At 44.9% G+C, this 18,694-nt stretch overlaps 1 protein-coding gene across 22 annotated transcripts in view; it reads right to left on the bottom strand.

Annotated features, from left to right (window-relative positions):
* HECW1 (HECT, C2 and WW domain containing E3 ubiquitin protein ligase 1) overlaps positions 1 to 18,694 on the bottom strand; it is a 451,523-nt gene that overhangs the window by 100,399 nt on the left and 332,430 nt on the right. For 20 of the 22 annotated variants that reach the window (XM_039525998.1, XM_039525991.1, XM_039525993.1 and 17 more), the window contains 4 exons: positions 9,694 to 9,836; positions 8,442 to 8,542; positions 5,036 to 6,379; positions 1,323 to 1,424 (listed from right to left, as the gene is read on the bottom strand). In XM_039525998.1, the coding sequence (XP_039381932.1) occupies positions 1,323 to 1,424; positions 5,036 to 6,379; positions 8,442 to 8,542; positions 9,694 to 9,836 (1,690 nt within the window). The remainder of the gene's footprint in view (positions 1 to 1,322; positions 1,425 to 5,035; positions 6,380 to 8,441; positions 8,543 to 9,693; positions 9,837 to 18,694) is intronic. The other 2 variants (XM_039525994.1, XM_039526012.1) reach the window with 2 other exon arrangements.

Here is an 18,694-nt window from a genome sequence, read left to right as displayed (position 1 = left end):
CTTATTACAGAAGTAACTGTTCCTAATTCATCATTCACTGGTAGGCCACACAATGCCTCTAATAAGACTTCATGGGGCTGAAGGCAGTTGGATCATTCACCACTACTGTATAACTAATGCCAGCATTGAGTGGAATTTTCAGGTTAGGGAATAGTAACATCTTGGGGGATAAATGATTTTTTTTATTAAGGGCACCATAGGCCACATAGCTATGTTCTTTACTCAGGCTGAGAAGAAAATAGAGAGCTTTGTTTTTAAGCCTGGTTAGTGTTTAAGATGCTGAGCCTTTTTTCCTGTTAAATCATGTGCTAAGCTCGAAAGATGATACACTATGTGTTGTAGGGCAGAGAGTGCACTCTACTGGACAAATAACGCTAATGCAAAAAGTTGGGCATTCCTTTAGGAATATGCAAGTTAAAAGCTATGAAATCCTTCCCAGTAAAGTGCAGAAGTGCTTTTATATTGAACCACAAAAATATGCGGATAGAGGAAGTTGTAGGTCCATAAGTCAGTCATTTTGCTTCAGAGCAGAGACCCTCACATTAACTGTTAGAAGGGGCATTGCAATTGAAATGTGACATCACTAGAATGTGACCTACCTTGTTCCTGTCTTCTCCTCTTATCACTCTGATCAAGAATTGCTACCTGTCTTGATTTTCAAAAGAGAATCCTGATTTTGAGGATGCCTGGCGTTGCAAGCAAGACTGCAAGGACAAAGACAGCATCCCAAGCTGTCTTTGAAGATGACACAGGGTACGTCTACACAACAAAAAAATACCCATGGCAGTAAGACTCAGAGCCCAGGTCAACTGACTCAGGCTCGCAGGGCTACAGCCGGAACCCAGATGTCTACATTGCTACTTTTAGACTCACAGCATGAGCTCTCCAAGCCCACCACACTTGACCTGGGCTCTGAGACTCTGTGTAGACATACTCATAATGTCATGACACAGGGATGCAATGATCAGGCTAGAGGACAAACATTAAAGACATAAGAACGCTTATTCACAGAGCCTTTCATTGGAGGAGTTCAAAACACTTTTACTGCCTCACAACACTCCTCTGAGACACTGAAGCATTATTATCCCCATTGTATAGATGGGGAAACTGAGGCACAGAGTAGTTGTGTGTCTTGCCCAAGATGACATGGTGACACCTAAAGTAAGGACCAAATAAGGAAAATAAAAGGGCACATTAAGTGGGTTTGGAACAAGGTGGGTGCAGGGGATGAGGAGATTATTTAGAGACATACTGACCTGAACACTGTTTAGGTTAACAGGAAAGGTTGAAAAAAATAATACATTTAAAAAACTAAAGCTTACTTGGTGGAAGAGGCTCATCAATAGTTGGATAGTGATGGTGGTCGGGCCTCAGGGAAGGAAGCTGGCTGACTGGCTGAGAATTATGGAGTAAAGGACAATCACCTATGGACAAGATATTCAAGATATTCATATTCATTCACTGTTTTGGCAAAAAGTGGTTTAAAATGCACTACTGTAAAACAAGTGACTAAAAGAACTAAAAAAACCTAAAAATCCCAACAAAAACAACAACAACAACAAAAACAGGGCAGGCATCCATGTGGTGTATCAGCTGCTATGGCTTATTCATATATCCAGGCACGGTTTTAATAATAACTTATATGGCAAAGAATTATTAAAATAATGCAGACAAGGATTAGATATTGGGCTTGAAAACATAATAAGAAATGATGGGCTAGATTCTGGACTCATTTACTCTAGATTTACACCAATGTAAGTGAGGAGAATCAGGACTGATGTCTGAGAAGTACTTCATAAATACTACCAAGTGCAAGCTTTTGGGAGTTCCTGCAGGACCTTGGCAGGACCATACAAAATCCCAGCTCCAACCTTGGATTCACTCCATCTAAATGCTGAGAGCTGCTTTCTTTGCTATTACAAAAGCCTCCTTTAGAGCAAATCCACAAGAGTGCATGTGAAGTGGTGTGGCAGGATTTTGCAGTCCCTGCAATGCAGAAGGCCTGCATCTGCCGTACTTTTAAAGTCATGGAAACTAGAATGTAAACAGTTCAAAATTCAAACTGTCAAGTTTGAGTGGAAGGTGGGGAGAGTGAGAGAAGGATCAAAAACATGGGAGAGAGGTGGGGTGAGGAGAGCAAAAGATAAGAAGACACAGGAAAGAAGGAACCTGAGATAAAGAGGGGGAGAGACCTGAAATACAGGAAAAGAAGAAGAGGCTGAGAGATACTGTAGACGGGGCAGAGGAAGATTTTTTGAACACTATATTGAATTAAATATGTACCTATATACAGACACCCAAATGAAAACCACATATTTCCATCCTGGTGTCCTGGTGATGTGAATAAATTACTCAGCATTTTTGATGTCACTAGAATCCCTTCAGGAACTACAACCTTATTGTGGAGAGGCCACATTATTCCTTATGTTAGAACTGAATGTGAGCACTTGGAACCCATACTTTTGCACTTCACGGGTTCTAGAATTCAGAGAATATTTGCCCCAGTCCTTTCTTAAAATCTTGCAGATTCAGAATTATATACTGTATGCCACTGCTGGTCACTTTTACAAGCTGTGTGACAAAAGTTTTCCTACTGAAACCTTCAACTCTAGACAGCATACATCATTCACGGCGTGTATAAAACAGATTCAGTTACAATCCAAGGTAAGCTTAGAAACAAGGTGATCTTTAATGTTTGTGATATTGCCAGAAAATTATACCACTGTATTGAAAAAAAGAAAAATGGGCTAGAACCACACAAAATAAGCTCACCTCAGTGTATGTTGACTGGTTTAGCCACCTTTCATGTCTAAATCTTACCACTCTATAAAAACGAGCTGTATCTTGCCATCAAAGTATAATTTTTTTAAAAAAGTCATCTAAAATATTTCCCCCCTTAAACTGCCAATATGTAGAATATAAATATTACATGAAAAGGCAGAAGGGAATTTTATATGTGAATTTAATACAAACACTTTTGTTTGTAAAAAAAAAACTTGCACCATTCACTAATGAGAAAATTTACCTGGACAAAATGTAGGTAAAGTTACACACGCACCTGGGTGCTCTGACGATATCACAACCCTCTGAAATGTCTTCATTAAAGCCTCTAATAAGAGTACAGACACATCTCAGAGTTACATGTGCCCCCTCTCTGAATACAAAGTAGAATTATTTTAAATTACTATGCAGTGCTTCAAACACATCTTTAATTAAATTTTTACATTTTCCTGTTGCTGCAGTTATGTCACCAATTGCCAGATTATCAATCTGCATTTCTTTACTTACCTCACCATAATTGACTCTCCCTAGTCAAGTTAGTTACGCCAAGCCAGCTGAAGCATGGGGTGTCAGTCACCTGGAGCAGATGGAGGCGACCATATCTACTGTACTTTTAATAACCACCAAATAAATTAAACAATGTGATCAACTATTGAAACATCTCACCCAAAATTAGAAAAAACACGGTGAACTAATCACTCATGCTGTCCTTCTCTTGTATTCTCTCTCTACTAGTGAAAGTAAAGCTGCAGTGAACATTCTACAGTGCCCTTTAAATATACTGAAGGGACATCTCCAGAAATCTGAAGCTTAATACCAGAGCACTTCCGAATCCATTTTTATTAGGGCACAAACTCTGTTATCTTTCTCTGTATATACACGCACATCACAAAACAAACAAAAAAGCCACGCGCACACCCATATGCACACACATACACAAATACTGCCTACACCGAAAAAGCCTCATGTACAGTGAAGAATGCCCATGTTACTGAGTGTTTCCCTCCTCTCTGTTGCTGTGTAGTTCTGGGAATTTTGATTCTTTGGACTAGATCCTGCACTACAGAGCAAATAATTAAGGGCATGGAGTACATAAATGTTTGGAAGGAGGCCCAAAACTGGCATATCCAGGATCACACCAGGGTAGGGAGATCCTCTGGTGGCATAGTGACTCATGCACTCCTCCTATTTCTGTTGGAGTAGGGGGAAGGATGGTATGGCTGGGGCCGGTGATCCCTCACCAGCCATGGTGAGCAGCTGGTGTAACTCAGACTGGAGGAACATTCTAGCACAAGATTAGGGAACACAAGGACTATCTTTACAACCCCTCTTTTTACCAACACACTGTGGTTGTAGCCAAGCATCTGAGCCTTTATTTTTTTCAATCTCAAAAAAACAGTACACAAGCTGAAGAAAAGACAAGTGACCAAATTCACTGGAGTAAACCAAGTGACGCTAGGGAGGAACTGAACACAAGGAATTGAAGTGTTCACGAAAAAAAAGAACTAAACAACTACAATAACAACATAAACAGACAACAATATATCTCTACATACAATATACCTACTGAGATGTGTGGTGATGGGAAATGTATTTGATAGTTATGCATCCAAGGAAACTTGCTTATGCATTCAAGGAAATACGATCTGTCACGTGAAATCTGAGGTTGATTTTGGTGAATGTAGGTGGAGAAGGTTAGGCAATTGGGTTTATAATAGAAAGTTGACTCAACCTAAACTATAAAATAGTAGGACTTCTCCATAATATACTCTCTGTGTGTACGGATGTGTATATATATTACATACACACACATATTGGGCCAGATCCTCAGTTGCTGTAAATCAGTTGATTTACACCAGTTCTGGATCTGCCCCTTCATAAACACACATAGATCTCCTTGTCATTTGTAAGGCACATGGTTGCACACAAGATATGTAAAACTGAAAAATCCTTTGGAAGAAGGGACGGACTGGTAGAACTGGTGATCCTAATTTTGACCTGACGTGTAAGATTCTTGATTTATTATTATCCTATTTAACAGAAACTGACAATAGAAATGCTGATCTCTGATTTTTTATTTTCAGCACAGCCTCAATTATCCAACCCTCCCAATACCTGATACCGGTCACGGCTCCCATATCTTTATTAATAATACTGAGAATTCCTTTTTTTATCTGCAACTTCGATTATCTGATGCCTCTGCTGACATCCAGATAATCAAGGTTGCTCTGCATATTGAGTCTCAGAATCTAACCTTCTCTTCTGTTGCTCGGACCTGCTACTGGGGACTCTAGAGTTTCGGTTGCTCTTTGTGGATTCACACCATGAGCTACGAGTTCATCTGGCCACTGGGCGGAGACATCCACTTGCTCCCTGTCCAGTTCAGGGCTTTGCACTGAATCTGGCACTGATTCAAAGGCACTGTTTTCCTCTTCCTCATCATCCTGTGAGGAAAAGACTGTGCTCTCAGAAATCTTTGCACTGTCAACAGAGGAGAAACGGGTATGGCTGGAAAAGCGATTGTTACTGTCGTAACAGGAAGGGCTGTAGCAGGAGGTACTGTAGCAGGACGTACTGTAGCAGGAAGTGCTGTAGCAGGATGGGCTGTAGCAAGAGGTGTCACACTCATTGTCCCCATACGGTCTGGAACTTGATTCACTCTCGCTTCCAGTCATGGGATGTTCCCCATCCAACAGTGGCTCATTTAAGTCTGAGAGGTGCTCAACTGAGGTGCTGCGGGGCACAGTTCCCCGGCTGAAATACTCATCAGTTCCGCTTTCAGGAGGAGGATCTGCCGCTAGCGTCTCAGACTCGCTAACCACATCCTTCTCTGACATTTCCTTGACTGTTGACTCTTCGTCATTCTCGCCGCCTCCTTGCTCCTCCTCTCCATCGCTACTCATCTGTGCTGAGGGCAGGCTGTGAAGCAGATTGTGGATCCGTATGTAGTGTGTGCGAGGGGTCTCAGGCTCACCACACGCTGATGCGATCACCGTCTCCAGTTCAGACACAGGCAGGGAGCAGGGCCTGTTTTTCCTCTTCCCTGTTGTTCTTAGCTGCAGCTTGCTGTCTTCCTCCTCCTGGGCTGAAGCTCCTTCCTCATCCTGAATTTTCTCTAGATCCTTGACAGTCTGTATGTCTGCACTCACCTCATCAATATCTAGTGCTTCTATGCTGGTAAAGATGTCGTTGTGTCCCTGAGTAACAGAATTGACTTTATTATTTTCCCTAACTTCAGTCTCTGGAGGGGGTGTGCAAGCCAGCAGAGCCAGTTGCTCAGAGAGGTCCATAGCACTTAGGGAAGGCAGCACTTCCCCTGGGATGAATTCCAAGGATTCAATAGCATCTGCTGGCACCTCATCAACCTCCCTATTTCCTGCTAGCTCTTCATTTAAACTGTTCTGGTTGACTTCCCCAAGGCTATCAACATTGACACCATTCACATTGCATCCATTTAGCTGCTCTGGAGCTGTACTTTCTGAGGTCACTGTGCCGGTGCAGGGAGGCTCACCAAGGATTTCCTCTGCAGTGCTGTTCACAGGGCTTTCCTGCAGTTCAGCTGACTCAGGATCTGCACTAATGGAGACTTCTTCATCATCTGCGTGCAACAAGAGAAGGAATTATTCCACTGCTACAATGATAAATACCCACCTCCACAACACACCTTTCAAGATCCATGGATCCTACATGTGCCTATCACAACATGCGGTGTATCTCATCCAGTGCACTAAATACCCCAGTAACAAGTATGTGGGTAAAACCAGAAAATCACCACACTTCTCAAATGAACTCACACAGGAAAATGATTAAAAGCCAAAAACACCACATTCACCCATGGGTGAACACTTTTCACAAAACAATCACTCCATATCTGACATCTCAGTCCTCATCCTCATAGGAAACCTGCACAACACTTTCAAAAAACAAGCCTTGGAGCTTAAATTCATAACTCTGCTAGACACTAAAAATCATGGACTGAATAAAGAGACGGGATTTATGGTTTATTACAACTATGTAATAGCCACAACTGTAACTATTACAACCCACTAACCCAGGGTTTCTCAAACAGGGGTCGCCACTTCTGTAGGGAAAGCCCCTAGAGAGCCGGGCCAGTGTGTTTACCTGCCCCATCTGCAGGTCTAGCCAATCGCGGCTTCAACTGGCCGCAGATCGCTGCTCCGGGCCAATGGGAGCTGCTGGAAGCGGCACGGGCCGAGGGACGTACTGGGCGCTGCTACCATTGCCACCATTACAGGACTTTCTAATAACTAGAGCAGGCCAAAAAATTAGAACACTTTTTTTCTGAAAATTTTAATGGAAAAATGTCAAAATCAGAACATTTCCGAGCAGCTCTACTTCTCCTAATGAACACTTTTTTCATAGGCTGCTCAAACCCACAGGCCTCTGTGCAAATAACAAAACATAGCTAATCACCAGGGCCGGCTCCAGACCCCAGCGCGCCAAGCACGCGCTTGGGGCGGCATTTTGCCGGGAGGGCGGCAGGCGGGTCCGGTGGACCTTCCGCAGTCATGCCTGCGGGAGGTCCACCGGAGCCGCGGGTCGACTGGACCTCCCGCAGGCATGACTGCGGACGGTTCACTGGTCCCGCGGCTCCGGTGCACCTCCCGCAGGCATGACTGCTTGGGGTGGCCAAATTCCTAGAGCCGCCCCTGCTAATCACAAAAGCAAGATACTTGCATTGATTGATGAAATACAACATGTAAAGCTGGAAAGCTGAGATCTAAAACCGTGATAACAGCTCCTTCTTCCATCCCACGGTTTCCCTTTCTCTGTCTTGTTGTATATTATTATCTATTTATTTATTTTGCTATTATGATGTTGCCATCATTTCTCACTTAAAATTTGTTATGATTTGGAAAATACCTTCTCCCTTCCCCCCACCGACAATGGTCACAAACACAAGAACTAAATCAGTCTAAAACCATGTGTTCCATGTAAAACCATGTGTTCCATGTAAAACTAAAACTTGGTGAGCCTGAAGGTTGGATATGACACAATCAGAAACTCTATATTGTGCTATTTTTTTTGCTGGCGTTGGGAGAAGTAGTGCTTAATGTGAATCCTTGCTGATGCTACAACACTAGAAGAACTCACTCTATGCTATTCTGATATTGATGTAATGGATTCTTAGTGGTGAGCTATGTGGAATACACTGCAGAAAAAGCATTTTTACAGAGTGACTGCCAATAAATTCTTATTAATGGGCAAGATTGTGACTTGGAATATGTGCCCTGTGTAAGGAAGTAAGCATGAGCAAGAACCCCTCCCCACTTTATCCTAATGTGGGCTAAGCACACCTTGGGTTGGGGTGGATAGGAGTAAGCAGAGCTATTTCCTCCCTGGAGTAGGTGATGTGGGAGTGTGCAAAACCTTAATTCTCCTGGAGTCATTCTAGGGGAGGAGATGGTCCTTTAATAGCGTAGGTCAGTAGTAAATGACTTCACACTCTAGGAGCAAAGGGAAAGCAGGGAAGGGATTGTGCCTCCTGCCGTGGGGTGTAGCTTATGTACTATCCTTTGCTCATGACCCTGCCTAAAGGCCCAGTCTAGACTTAAAATAATTCAAGCCTATGTAGGTCAAATCAATGTAAACAAAACTTCCAGCTCTCCATAAATAAGCATTCCTGAAGAAGCCAATACCTGGATGGATAGAAGAAGTTATCTCAAACCGAAACTGCAGCTGGCCACTGACGTGATCTGTTGGAAGCCTACGTCCCAGAGTGTAGCTGACAACCCTGTCCCTGTAAGAAAGCAAGTACTGTTACAGAGACTGTAAACTCATCCAGTATCTACAGTGAATGGAGAAAGCTGCTGTATCATTCACAAACACCTGACATTTTCAAAGGCAATTCACACTGTATTATTCCAACCAGCAGTGGAGGCGTGTCTGAGTGCGTGAGGGAAGGAATAGCTGGGAAGGGAGGACCAATGTCTCCAACTACAGTGGAAAGATTCAGTTAAGTTAGTAACCGAGGTTTGCCGGGGTATATGTGGTGGCAAGTCTGACGATCTGACCATGTCAAACTTCTCTTCAGATTCTTGCATTTCCTTCCCTTTTCCTTCTATATCAAATTCAAGCTCTTTGGCTTTGCCTTCAAAGTCCTATACAGCCTGACTCCCCAAACCTGCTTCTCTGTTCTAGTTTCTTTTCTGCTCTCTTTGCCCTTCGAGCTACTCAACTGACTGCCCACTCCTGTTTCCACGCTGTTGATACACCTAGAGCACATCCCTGGGCAGTCATGATGCCTCCACCCTTTTCATCTTCCAGTCCCTCCTGAAGACACACTTTATCCAAAAGTCCCACAACCCCCCCTCAGAGAAGAGTGAAACTAGAAAAAAGATGATCTGTTCATTGCCCCCAACTGAAGCTTAGTCAATGTTTGCAAACCACTGAGCGTGAAGAGCGTTAAAGACTAATATCTGTATACCTTCTGGAGAAGCACATTTTAATTTCCATTTGGTGCTGCATATGCTTCTAGAGTAGTTTTACGTATATTTATAACTCGAATAAATGAGATTATTCTAATATTCATGTAAACCTGGTGCTTGTGTATTTGTTGTCTCTGTACTTGTAGATATGTCTTTCACTGAGTTTGTTTGCTTCAGGGAACCATTTACAGAGACAAAATAAAGCGAGGTTTGGGACTCACCAGAAAACAAAGCCGTTGCACTCAGCAAGGTCTTTTCCTGGAGAGTCCCATGTTTATAACATGAAAGCAAATTCTAACTTAAACCAACATCATTAATCAGAGACACCCCTGAAATAAGTAATTTCATTTGAGTAAGATTATTTGATTACATCATGCTGTTTCAGCCATAGACTTCACTCTCCTTTTCTTAGTGGCAGTGTGATCGGTCAGTAACACACAAGTCACACAGATAGCAGATTTACCCTATAGCATGTCTCTCCAGCAGGCGTTGCACTGGCATGGAAAGTTTCCCCAAAAAGCGTTTAATGATCGGCCGGCTCTTTGCAAACTTGTCCTTAACTTCTATTTCCAGAACGTCCGTGGGAAGAGAAACAAAGCTGAACTGCTATGATAAAAAAAAAAAGAACATGGAATAAGTGGCTTAGGCATGTGAAGTTCAAGCTTACTAACACAACAGGAAGGTTCAGCAATTAAGCAGTTTCTTAGAACCGGGATAAAACCAATACTAGGGGCATGTCTATGCGGTGATTTAGTGTGTGGCAAGCCAGCATGCAAGTCTACAGCACTCTAGCTTGACACGTAGTAACTATACACATGGATCATGCTGCCCCTGCATGAAAAGTTCCGTAGTGTGCTTTGACCTACTGCTATTTGAAAAGGGAGAAGATCACAGTACACTGTAGAACTGTTACTGTCTGGTAGCAAGGTCCACTTAGTGTGCAGTCTACTGTAGATTCACACCTCATCTTACCATGCACAAAATTACTGTACAGACAAGACCTCTTGGATCCCAGGATCCAAACCTGTAAGATACTGAGCCCTGAGTCAGAGGGGCTGAGTAGGAGCAACTCACAGGAAATGCTCAACCCTTTGCAGGATCAGGCCTCTATTGTTTGCAGGGAGTGGACACTAGCAGGAATTATGCACATTAATACATTCATTATTTGCACTCCAGCCATGCTCAACAGCCCTCATCAGCGCTCCACTGTGGTCAGCATCGTACAAACAAATATCACAGTGACAGTCTCTGTCCTAAAAATTATAATTGACCCAAACACATTGGGCCAAATTTTGCGTTTCTCCAAAAATTCAGTCCCAGCGAAGCCCTTACTTTCCAGAAAAAAAAGAAAAAAGAAGTTGCAAGTAAATACAATTCTGCTGACAAACAATGTGAATATCTAGGGGTAAGATATATAGTAATGGCATAATATTGTCCAAGAACACTGCTTTTGCAAGTGTGAAAAATGATGATAGCAATTTATTCACAAACCCATCGTGTCTCCCATGCTACCCCAATTTGACGTGCTGGCTTCACCACCCAAGTCTCTGTAGTCTTCATTTTATCCAAAGGACAGGTACAGAACAGGCAGAGCCACATAACCTGCCTCCGCAGTGAATTGGCAGGACAGTGCCAGAGCAGAGAGAGTAGATTTGTTTTCATGCCCCTTCAGTATTTCATCTCTTTGGCAAGACTGCAACATCAGTGACAGTGCCAATTGTGATGGTGCTTTTGTGCTATGGACCATTGTCTAGGACCCAGAGTGATACCATCAACTTATTTCACACCTGCTCCCCAAGAACCATTGGATATTATTAATTCTCTAGGCCAGATTTGAGCCAGTGATCTCAAGGAGAAGGGTGCTCAGGTACATATTTTTCAATTGCATTTACACGTGTAGATAGCACTGTAAAAAGCATTTGGACAGTGCTAAATGCAAACTTGAGAGTGGGAGGTCAATTTCAAAATGGAGACCACCAGGGCCAGCTCTGGCTTTTTTGCCGCCCCAAGCAAAAAAAACCGTGGGCCGGCTGGAGCGGCGAAGGGCGGGGGGGAATAAACCTGCGGGTTGGCCAGAGGGGGTGGGAGAACCAAACCTGCGGGCCGGTGTAACAACACAAACAGCTCCTGCTCCCAATTCCCTACTTTGGGTGCACTGAGCATGCTCACGGGAGGGTTGCTAAATGTGTCATCACGCCGGCCGGAGCGGCGAAGGGGAAAAAACCCAAAAAACCTGCCGGACTTGCTACAGACCTGGCACCACTCCCAGTAGGGCACTCCCCTCCTCCGCACTGCCACCCCCTATAGGGCGGCTGGAGCGGCGAAGGAGAAAAAAAAACCCTGCGGGAATGCCGCCCCTTGGAATCTGCCGCCCCAAGCACGAGCTTGCTCGGCTGGTGCCTGGAGCTGGCCCTGGAGAGCACAAGGGGGCATGCAGTTTCCATCCCTAGGACAATCAGGGAGCTGCACCAGAGGGGACATTGGCCCCTGTGAAGGAGAGCTTTGAAAAACAGTCAAGGCTCTGTCGGTGCCCTAACAGCAGGCACTGCCCAGGAGGAATACCCAATAGCACGTCTCCTGGAGGGGCTGGCCTTGCCCTTTCCTGGATATTGGAATTCACTTCTGGGGCAGTACAGCCTAGCTCTGGGTCCCAACCAGTGTGGGAGTTGATGGTGGCTTGCCCCTTTGCACCTCTGCTCCGAGTGGATTTACTGCTTTTAGTGAGTTATAAACTAAGGGAGGGAATCTCACGTAGGTGTGTAAATGACTTTGAATGAACATGGGACTGTTGCTTGATTTCACCTAAAAGGCCACTATCCACACAGTATCAAAGTGGTGTATTAAATGAGTCCTAAGGTGCCTGAAATAGTTATCTAACACTCCCACTGTCAATGGCAGTCCAGGTTATTAAGGCTTGAGTACCTACAGCTCCTAATGAAGTCAAAGGGAGCTGCACCTCTACAATGAGGTCTTCAAGTTATCACAAGTGAGCAGCCAGGATGTTTGATCTGCAAAGCTGCAGTGTGGGTATAGCAAGAATTGCAAGTAAGCCGAGAAATAAAACTAAAAGAAGTGCTAACACATCTTTTTGTCCACACTTTCTACACATTTTCTGCAATATATTAGAAAAGAGAGTACATTTTGGAAAGCAGAGAGCAGCAGTATTCCAGGCATATTGAAAATTGTATAGTGTCTTTGTTATTATTGTTACTATTGTAACAGCTTGATATAGCCCCCAGGCAACTGGCTGCTCCATGACATTCATAAGGAATTCAGAACAGGGGAATTAACCAGTAGATGAATGACATTATAGTAAATGCCTCAATTTGTCATTTAATAAAGTTGTAAATGATTAGGCTGTTGACACTTTTAGTACAAAAAAATCTCCAAGGATTAGAACATGTGTGCACACATGCAAAATAAAGATCAATCATTCTTAAATGGAAAGTACAAACTGCATTAATGATTTAAATGATCCCCTCCTCCTTAACCCTTTGTGATATCATGTAAATCTGAGGTAAATCAGAATTAACATGAAAATATATTTCTTTGACTTTGGAGTGGAACCAGTCCTGATAGTTCCATTCTTATTCAAGGAGGAAAATTAACATTGTACAGGTGCATTATCAGTAGCTTTGCAAGGGTAGGCAATGAAGTTAGGAGCCTAAATACCTCTGAGGATCTGGACCACTGTGTGTTGGGTAAGGTCTGTTGAAAGCAACCAGGGAAGTAACTTTATTTGCAAGGACAGGCACTGGTCTGAGAAAAAGTTAAGATACAATGAAGTCCCATCTATCAAACAATATTTTGATCATGTTAGGGGACAACCATGCCATAATCTGGTCCCCTGGCATGACTGTATTTGTCGTAAAGAGGGCCTCTTCTGACTTATAGACTTTAAGGCAAGAAGACCATCTAGTGTGACCACCTACACGTCACAGGCCACAGAACCTCACCTACTCACTCCTGTAATAGACTCATAACCTCTGGCTAAGTTACTGAAGTCCTCAAATCATGATTTAAAGACTTCAAGTTACAGATAATCCACCATTTACTCTAGTTTAAACCAGCAAGGAACCTGTGCCCCATGCTGCAGAGGAAGGTGAACCTCCTCAAGGTCTCCGTTAATCTGATATGGCAATCAATTAGACACTGAGCTTGTGAGCAATACCCACCAGCCAGACACCTGGGAAACAATTCTCTGTAGTAACTCAAAGCCCTCTCCATTTAGATCCCCATCTCCAGCTTTTAAAGATATTTGCTAATAGCAGCAGTGGAGGGCCACATGCCACTGTATACAATCTCATCATATCATCTCCTCCATAAACTTATCAAGCTCAGTCTTGAAACAAGTTAGATTTTTTGCTCCCACTGCTCCCTTAGAAGGCTGTTCCAAAATTTCACTCCTCTGACAGAAACCTTCCTCTAATTTCAAGCCTAAACTTGTTGGTGGCTCAGTTATATCGATTTGGTTTTGTGTCAACATTGGCCCTTAATTTAAATAACTGTTCTCCCTCTCTGGTGTATTTATAGAAAGCAACCCTATCTCCCCTCAATCTTTGTTTTGTTAGGTTAAATAAGCCAACGTCCTTAAGTCTCCTTTCATAAGGTAGGTTCTCCATTCCTTTGATCACCCTAGTAACCGTTCTCTGCACCTGTTCTAGTTTGAATTCATCCTTCTTAAACATGGGAGACCAGAACTGCACACAGTGTTCCAGATGAAGTCTCACCAGTGCCTAGTATAATGCTTTAAGAACTATAGTGGCTGTACGGAGTAATTGTACTTTTGAGATCTGGAACATTTTGCCCAAAAGTTTGCCAGTAGGACCCAGTTGCAGCTGGAGTTAAAGGAGTGAACCCAAGAACAAAATTGGGGTTGGTGGTAGCTTGTAAATAATGACCTATTCACTGTGCTAACACAATTCATTTTTGTTAATATTTGTTTCCTCGTTGCAGCTGTGGTTCTCATCCAGTTAAGGTCAATGCCCAAGATTTGCAAAAGTGGCTAATGATTTTGGGTGCCTCGGTTTTAGGGCACACAAATTGACACACCTTAACAAGTCCTGATTTTCATAGATTTCATATGATTTTCATCTGCATAGAAAAAATCTGGGGTACCACCCTCGCTGACTGCGGCGCAGACTCCTCTCCTCTCTGGCCCCTCTCCCATGATGGGCTGGCAGGCTTCTCCCCGACCTGACGCCATGGCCCCTCCCCTCCACCCACTCACTCCTCAGCCAGCCAGCTCAGGGCTCTGGCTTGGGTGGGGCCTCACGGAGCCAGGAACAAAAGTTTGCATGTGAGTGACCAGGGGGAGCTGAGCGAGGCCGGGGGCGGGCAGGAACAGAGTAGGGGGATACCCGGAGGCTGGGAAGAGAGCTGGGGTGCCGAGCTTGGGAGGTAGAGCCGGGCATGGGACTGTGGGAAGTGAGGGGGTGGAAGAGGAGGAGGAACTGGGCTGGGGATGGCTGTGGGGAACTGGGCTAGGAAGGGAAAAGAGCGGAGGGGTGTCTTTGTCTGGCTCAGTGAGCAAGCAGCGAACATGCTAGGGCCTCCTGGGGAGCAGGCTGGTGGCCCCTGGGGAGAGCTGCTGTTCTCACACCAAGCAGCCCCACACAGTACCTGCACCTCTCCCCTCTTCTGCCCACATGCCCTGCCCCACTGGCAACTCCCTGCAATCTCTCTTCTAGTCTCCTTTTCACTCCACCTCCCTCTTCTCGGAAGTCTAAGCCAAGATGCTGAGGATCCCCTTTGGACCATCACCTTTTCCTCTCCTCCCTTCCCCAGCAGGGATCAGCAGCAGACGTGGGCTGGGAGGAGGAAGAGGCACACACACAACCTGGCTGGGGAGGAGGGAAAGTTAAAGGAAAATAAAAGAAGGTGGTGTTTGCTTTTCCTGCCCATTCACAATATTCCGGTGTCAACAGGAGGAAGCTGACACTAAAACAGAAGGAGGAGGGGGATGTACCTGGAGCAGAAAAGCAGCAATCAAGGCTGCAGAATGCAAGGGAGGGAGCAACCTCTTAGCTGGGGGAAGATGGACTCACACATGACAAGGCTGAAGTAGCTGAAAACTTTTGTTTAGGGAAAAGGGAGATGATTTTTTTTCTTGTGGAGCCAAGTATCTCCAGGGCTGTCTCTCAAACTGGTAGCATTTTGAACGAGGGAGAGTTCTAAACAGTGCAGAGCTGAGTGGGATTTTAAAGGTCCCTTGAAGAATGCAGCACCTTCTTCCTCACCCATGGGAAAGACCTTTAAAAATGGCGTTAAATAATTCAAAACAAGAGCCACTGTTCAAATGAGACTTGGCTGGTTATGGCTCCAGCCCCACTGTTGAAGCATTGTTGAAACTGCGTGCTGAGTTATACCCAGTACAATCCCACTGAGCCGTGTCTGGAAACCAGCTGCGTAAATCAGGGCAGAAAAAAAGACTGGTGCCTGAGTATAATTCCTTTTTTTAATAAACTGCACATCCCAAGCACCTCTTTACTTGTCAGGATTAGAGGGAAACGCTCTATTTAAAGGAGAATGGAAGGCCATTTGGAAGTTGATGGCCCAGAGTGGTGGCAGACAAGGGTCTGGATGAGGGCTGGACCCAGCCTTTGGTATCAGCTATTTCTTTTTCATCATTCAAATGGATTTTGGATCATGGCTGACATCCCAGCCATCATGTAAAACACTTTCATGTGGCCTTTTGACATGTGCACAGAGGCATGTCACTGCCAAGCCCCTATCCTAGGAAGGGAGGGGAGGGAAGGCTGCAGGGTCATCTCCCACCTCCGTGCAGCCAGTGGCCTATGCTTGCCACTGCCATGCTGGAGCCTCCACATTGACAAAAGTTGCAGAACTTTGCAGAATTTTAAAATATTGTGCTCAGAATTTAATTTTTTGGTGCTGAATACGGGGTCCTGGGCAGCTGTGGGGGCTGTGGGTGGGAGATCGCTGGGCATAGGGATCTGTGGTGAGATCTCTGGATGAGGGGCCACTGGGCATGGGGGTTGCTGGGCATAAGGAAGTGGGGGTATTGGGGAAGGGGGCGGTATGGCAGGGCACGCTGGCAGCACAGGGCTGGATTTGGGGGCACAGATGGGAGGGAAGTGCAGAGGTTAGGGGTGAAGGTGGCACAATTAAACTGTTTTGAATAAAGTGCATGTGGCAAGTTTTCCAATACTCTAAGCTTAAGTTGGGCATAGGGGCACAAGTTTAATAATACTGGGTAGGGTCCCATAAATCCTAAGGACGGCCCTGAGTAAGAGCTGTGCACCCTCCCTCTGAAAATCAGCCCCTTTAAGGTGTCTCTAGTTGGGCCCCTAAAAACTGAGACATCTGGAATCACTAATCACTTTGGAAAATGTAGGCCCTAAAAGGTATTTATTTAAAGACATGATTGGCATATATGGATCTGGAAATATAACACTACCAAATCCTAACTTATACCCTGTTCTTAACTATTGCCACCTTACAAATGCTGACCCCTTCATCTTAGTTCAGGGGTGGGCAAACTACGGCCCAGGGGCCACATCCGGCCCTCCAGATGTTTTTTTATCCGGCCCTCGAGCTTCCTCTGCAGAGCAGCGTTGGGGGCTTACCTCACTCCACGTGGCTCCCGGAAGCAGCAGCATGTCCCCTCACTGGCTTCTACGCATAGGGGCAGCCAGCGGGGGTCCACATGCTGCCCCCGCCCCAAGTGCTGCCCCTGCACCTCCCACTGGCTGGGAACCACAGCCAATGGGAACTGCAGGAATGGTGCCTGCAGATGGGGCAGTGTGCAGAGCCACCTGGCTGCGGCTCCGCGTAGGATCTGGAGCAGGGACATACCGCTGCTTCTGGGAACTACTCGAGGTACGCGCACCTCAGACCCTGCACCCCTGACCCCCTCCTGTGCCCAACCCCCCTGCCCCATCCCTGATGCCCCTCCTGCCCTCTGAACCCCTTGGTCCCAACCCAGAGCACCGTCCTGCACCCCCAACCCCTCATCCTCAGCCCCACCCCAAAGCCCTCACCCCCTCTGCACCCCAACCCCAGCCTGGAGCCCCCTCCTGCACCCTGAACTCCTAATTTATGGCCGCAACCTGGAGCCCTCACCTCCTCCTGCACTGCAACCCCCAATTTTGTGAGCATTTATGGCTTGCCATACAATTTCCATACCCAGATGTGGCCCGTGGGCCAAAAAGTTTGCCCATCCTTGTCTTAGCTGGTAACCTTTCTTGCAATCCCTAAGATGGGATGGTTTTGCATTACCCCTAAAACTGGTCCTTAATGTCTTTGAAGAGCAGAAAGGACAGTGAGTTTTGTGGTCTCTTTCAAAAGGCAACTCCTATCAGCCAATATAAAATGCTAGTAACTGCTACAGGCTGTAATAAGCATGATGCTTTTTTTTGGCCTAGTATTTGCAAACTGTCACACAAGAGCAGCTAGTCTGCTTTTTTTGTGAAGCAAAGATGACAGCTTAGGCTGCATATCTATGAATAAAAAAGAGCTTGATTACGAATTCTGTGGTACCCTTGGGTGCACGCTGAATGATGTCGCAATGAATAATTCATTCCAAGAGTGCTGAGAGAAGGCAGTTATATGATCACAACGCGAAATAAAAATTGACTTTTTATGTAGGAAGATGCCGGTTAATATTGCTCCCACATGTGCCCACAAACGGCTCCATTTTTAACCTCAACTATAACCCGAAGGGATTCACTGTAAAAATAATTCATTTGACATCTTCAGTGTTACTAACTCACAATTTTTATTGTGAGTTGCACAATATTTTGTGCTTTTCTTAAAGCCTCAGCTCCTGGAGTCACGTGATTACATGAGAATCTCTGCTTTCATAGTAAGTTTCTGTCCTTCGTGGCTGCAGAGAGTCAAAACTGAGACTTAGGCTCCCCGACTATGGTGTGGAAGTGCCTAAGTGCTTTCATGGATCCCACCTATACAAGTCTACAAATCACAATGTAAATCATTTTTACAAATGTAGCAGAATATCTCGAAATGCTCACATAGCCTGTATTGTCCGTGGTTGCTGCCCGCACATATTCCCAGCGACCCCTTTGCTAAACAATCTCCATTCCTTCAATCATATCACCAAGAAAACAACAGCCAAAATTTGCTCTTGGAGTGAATGGGAAAATCTGTATTCCAGCTCACAGCCTGACTGCCAGCTAAGGGAGGGTCTAGAGTGAGTGAGGGGCATGAAGGAAGGAATACTTATCCCCTCAAGGAGTGAAGCAGTATCCATCTGTTCTGCAGTCACTACTGGAGCCTCAGGATTAGACCCATACACTACTCAAATCACATTCATTTCCCAGTAGGGTCATTTCAGTCAAAGGCCTTTTACAAACAGATAAAAATGGATAGAGCTAAAAAAACAGGAACACGGGCCTTTGGCCAGAATGTCTGTTGTGAATGGAATCTATTTGAGTAGTCTATTTATAGATACTTGCTAATAAAAGTAAGAGCTGAGTCTTGTT

The sequence above is a fragment of the Mauremys reevesii genome, linkage group 2 (assembly GCF_016161935.1).
Source record: "Mauremys reevesii isolate NIE-2019 linkage group 2, ASM1616193v1, whole genome shotgun sequence".
NCBI classification, from domain to species: Eukaryota; Metazoa; Chordata; order Testudines; family Geoemydidae; genus Mauremys; species Mauremys reevesii.
The sequence above is the reverse complement of the archived record's forward strand: the minus strand, read 5'-3'. Positions and strand labels throughout refer to the sequence as shown.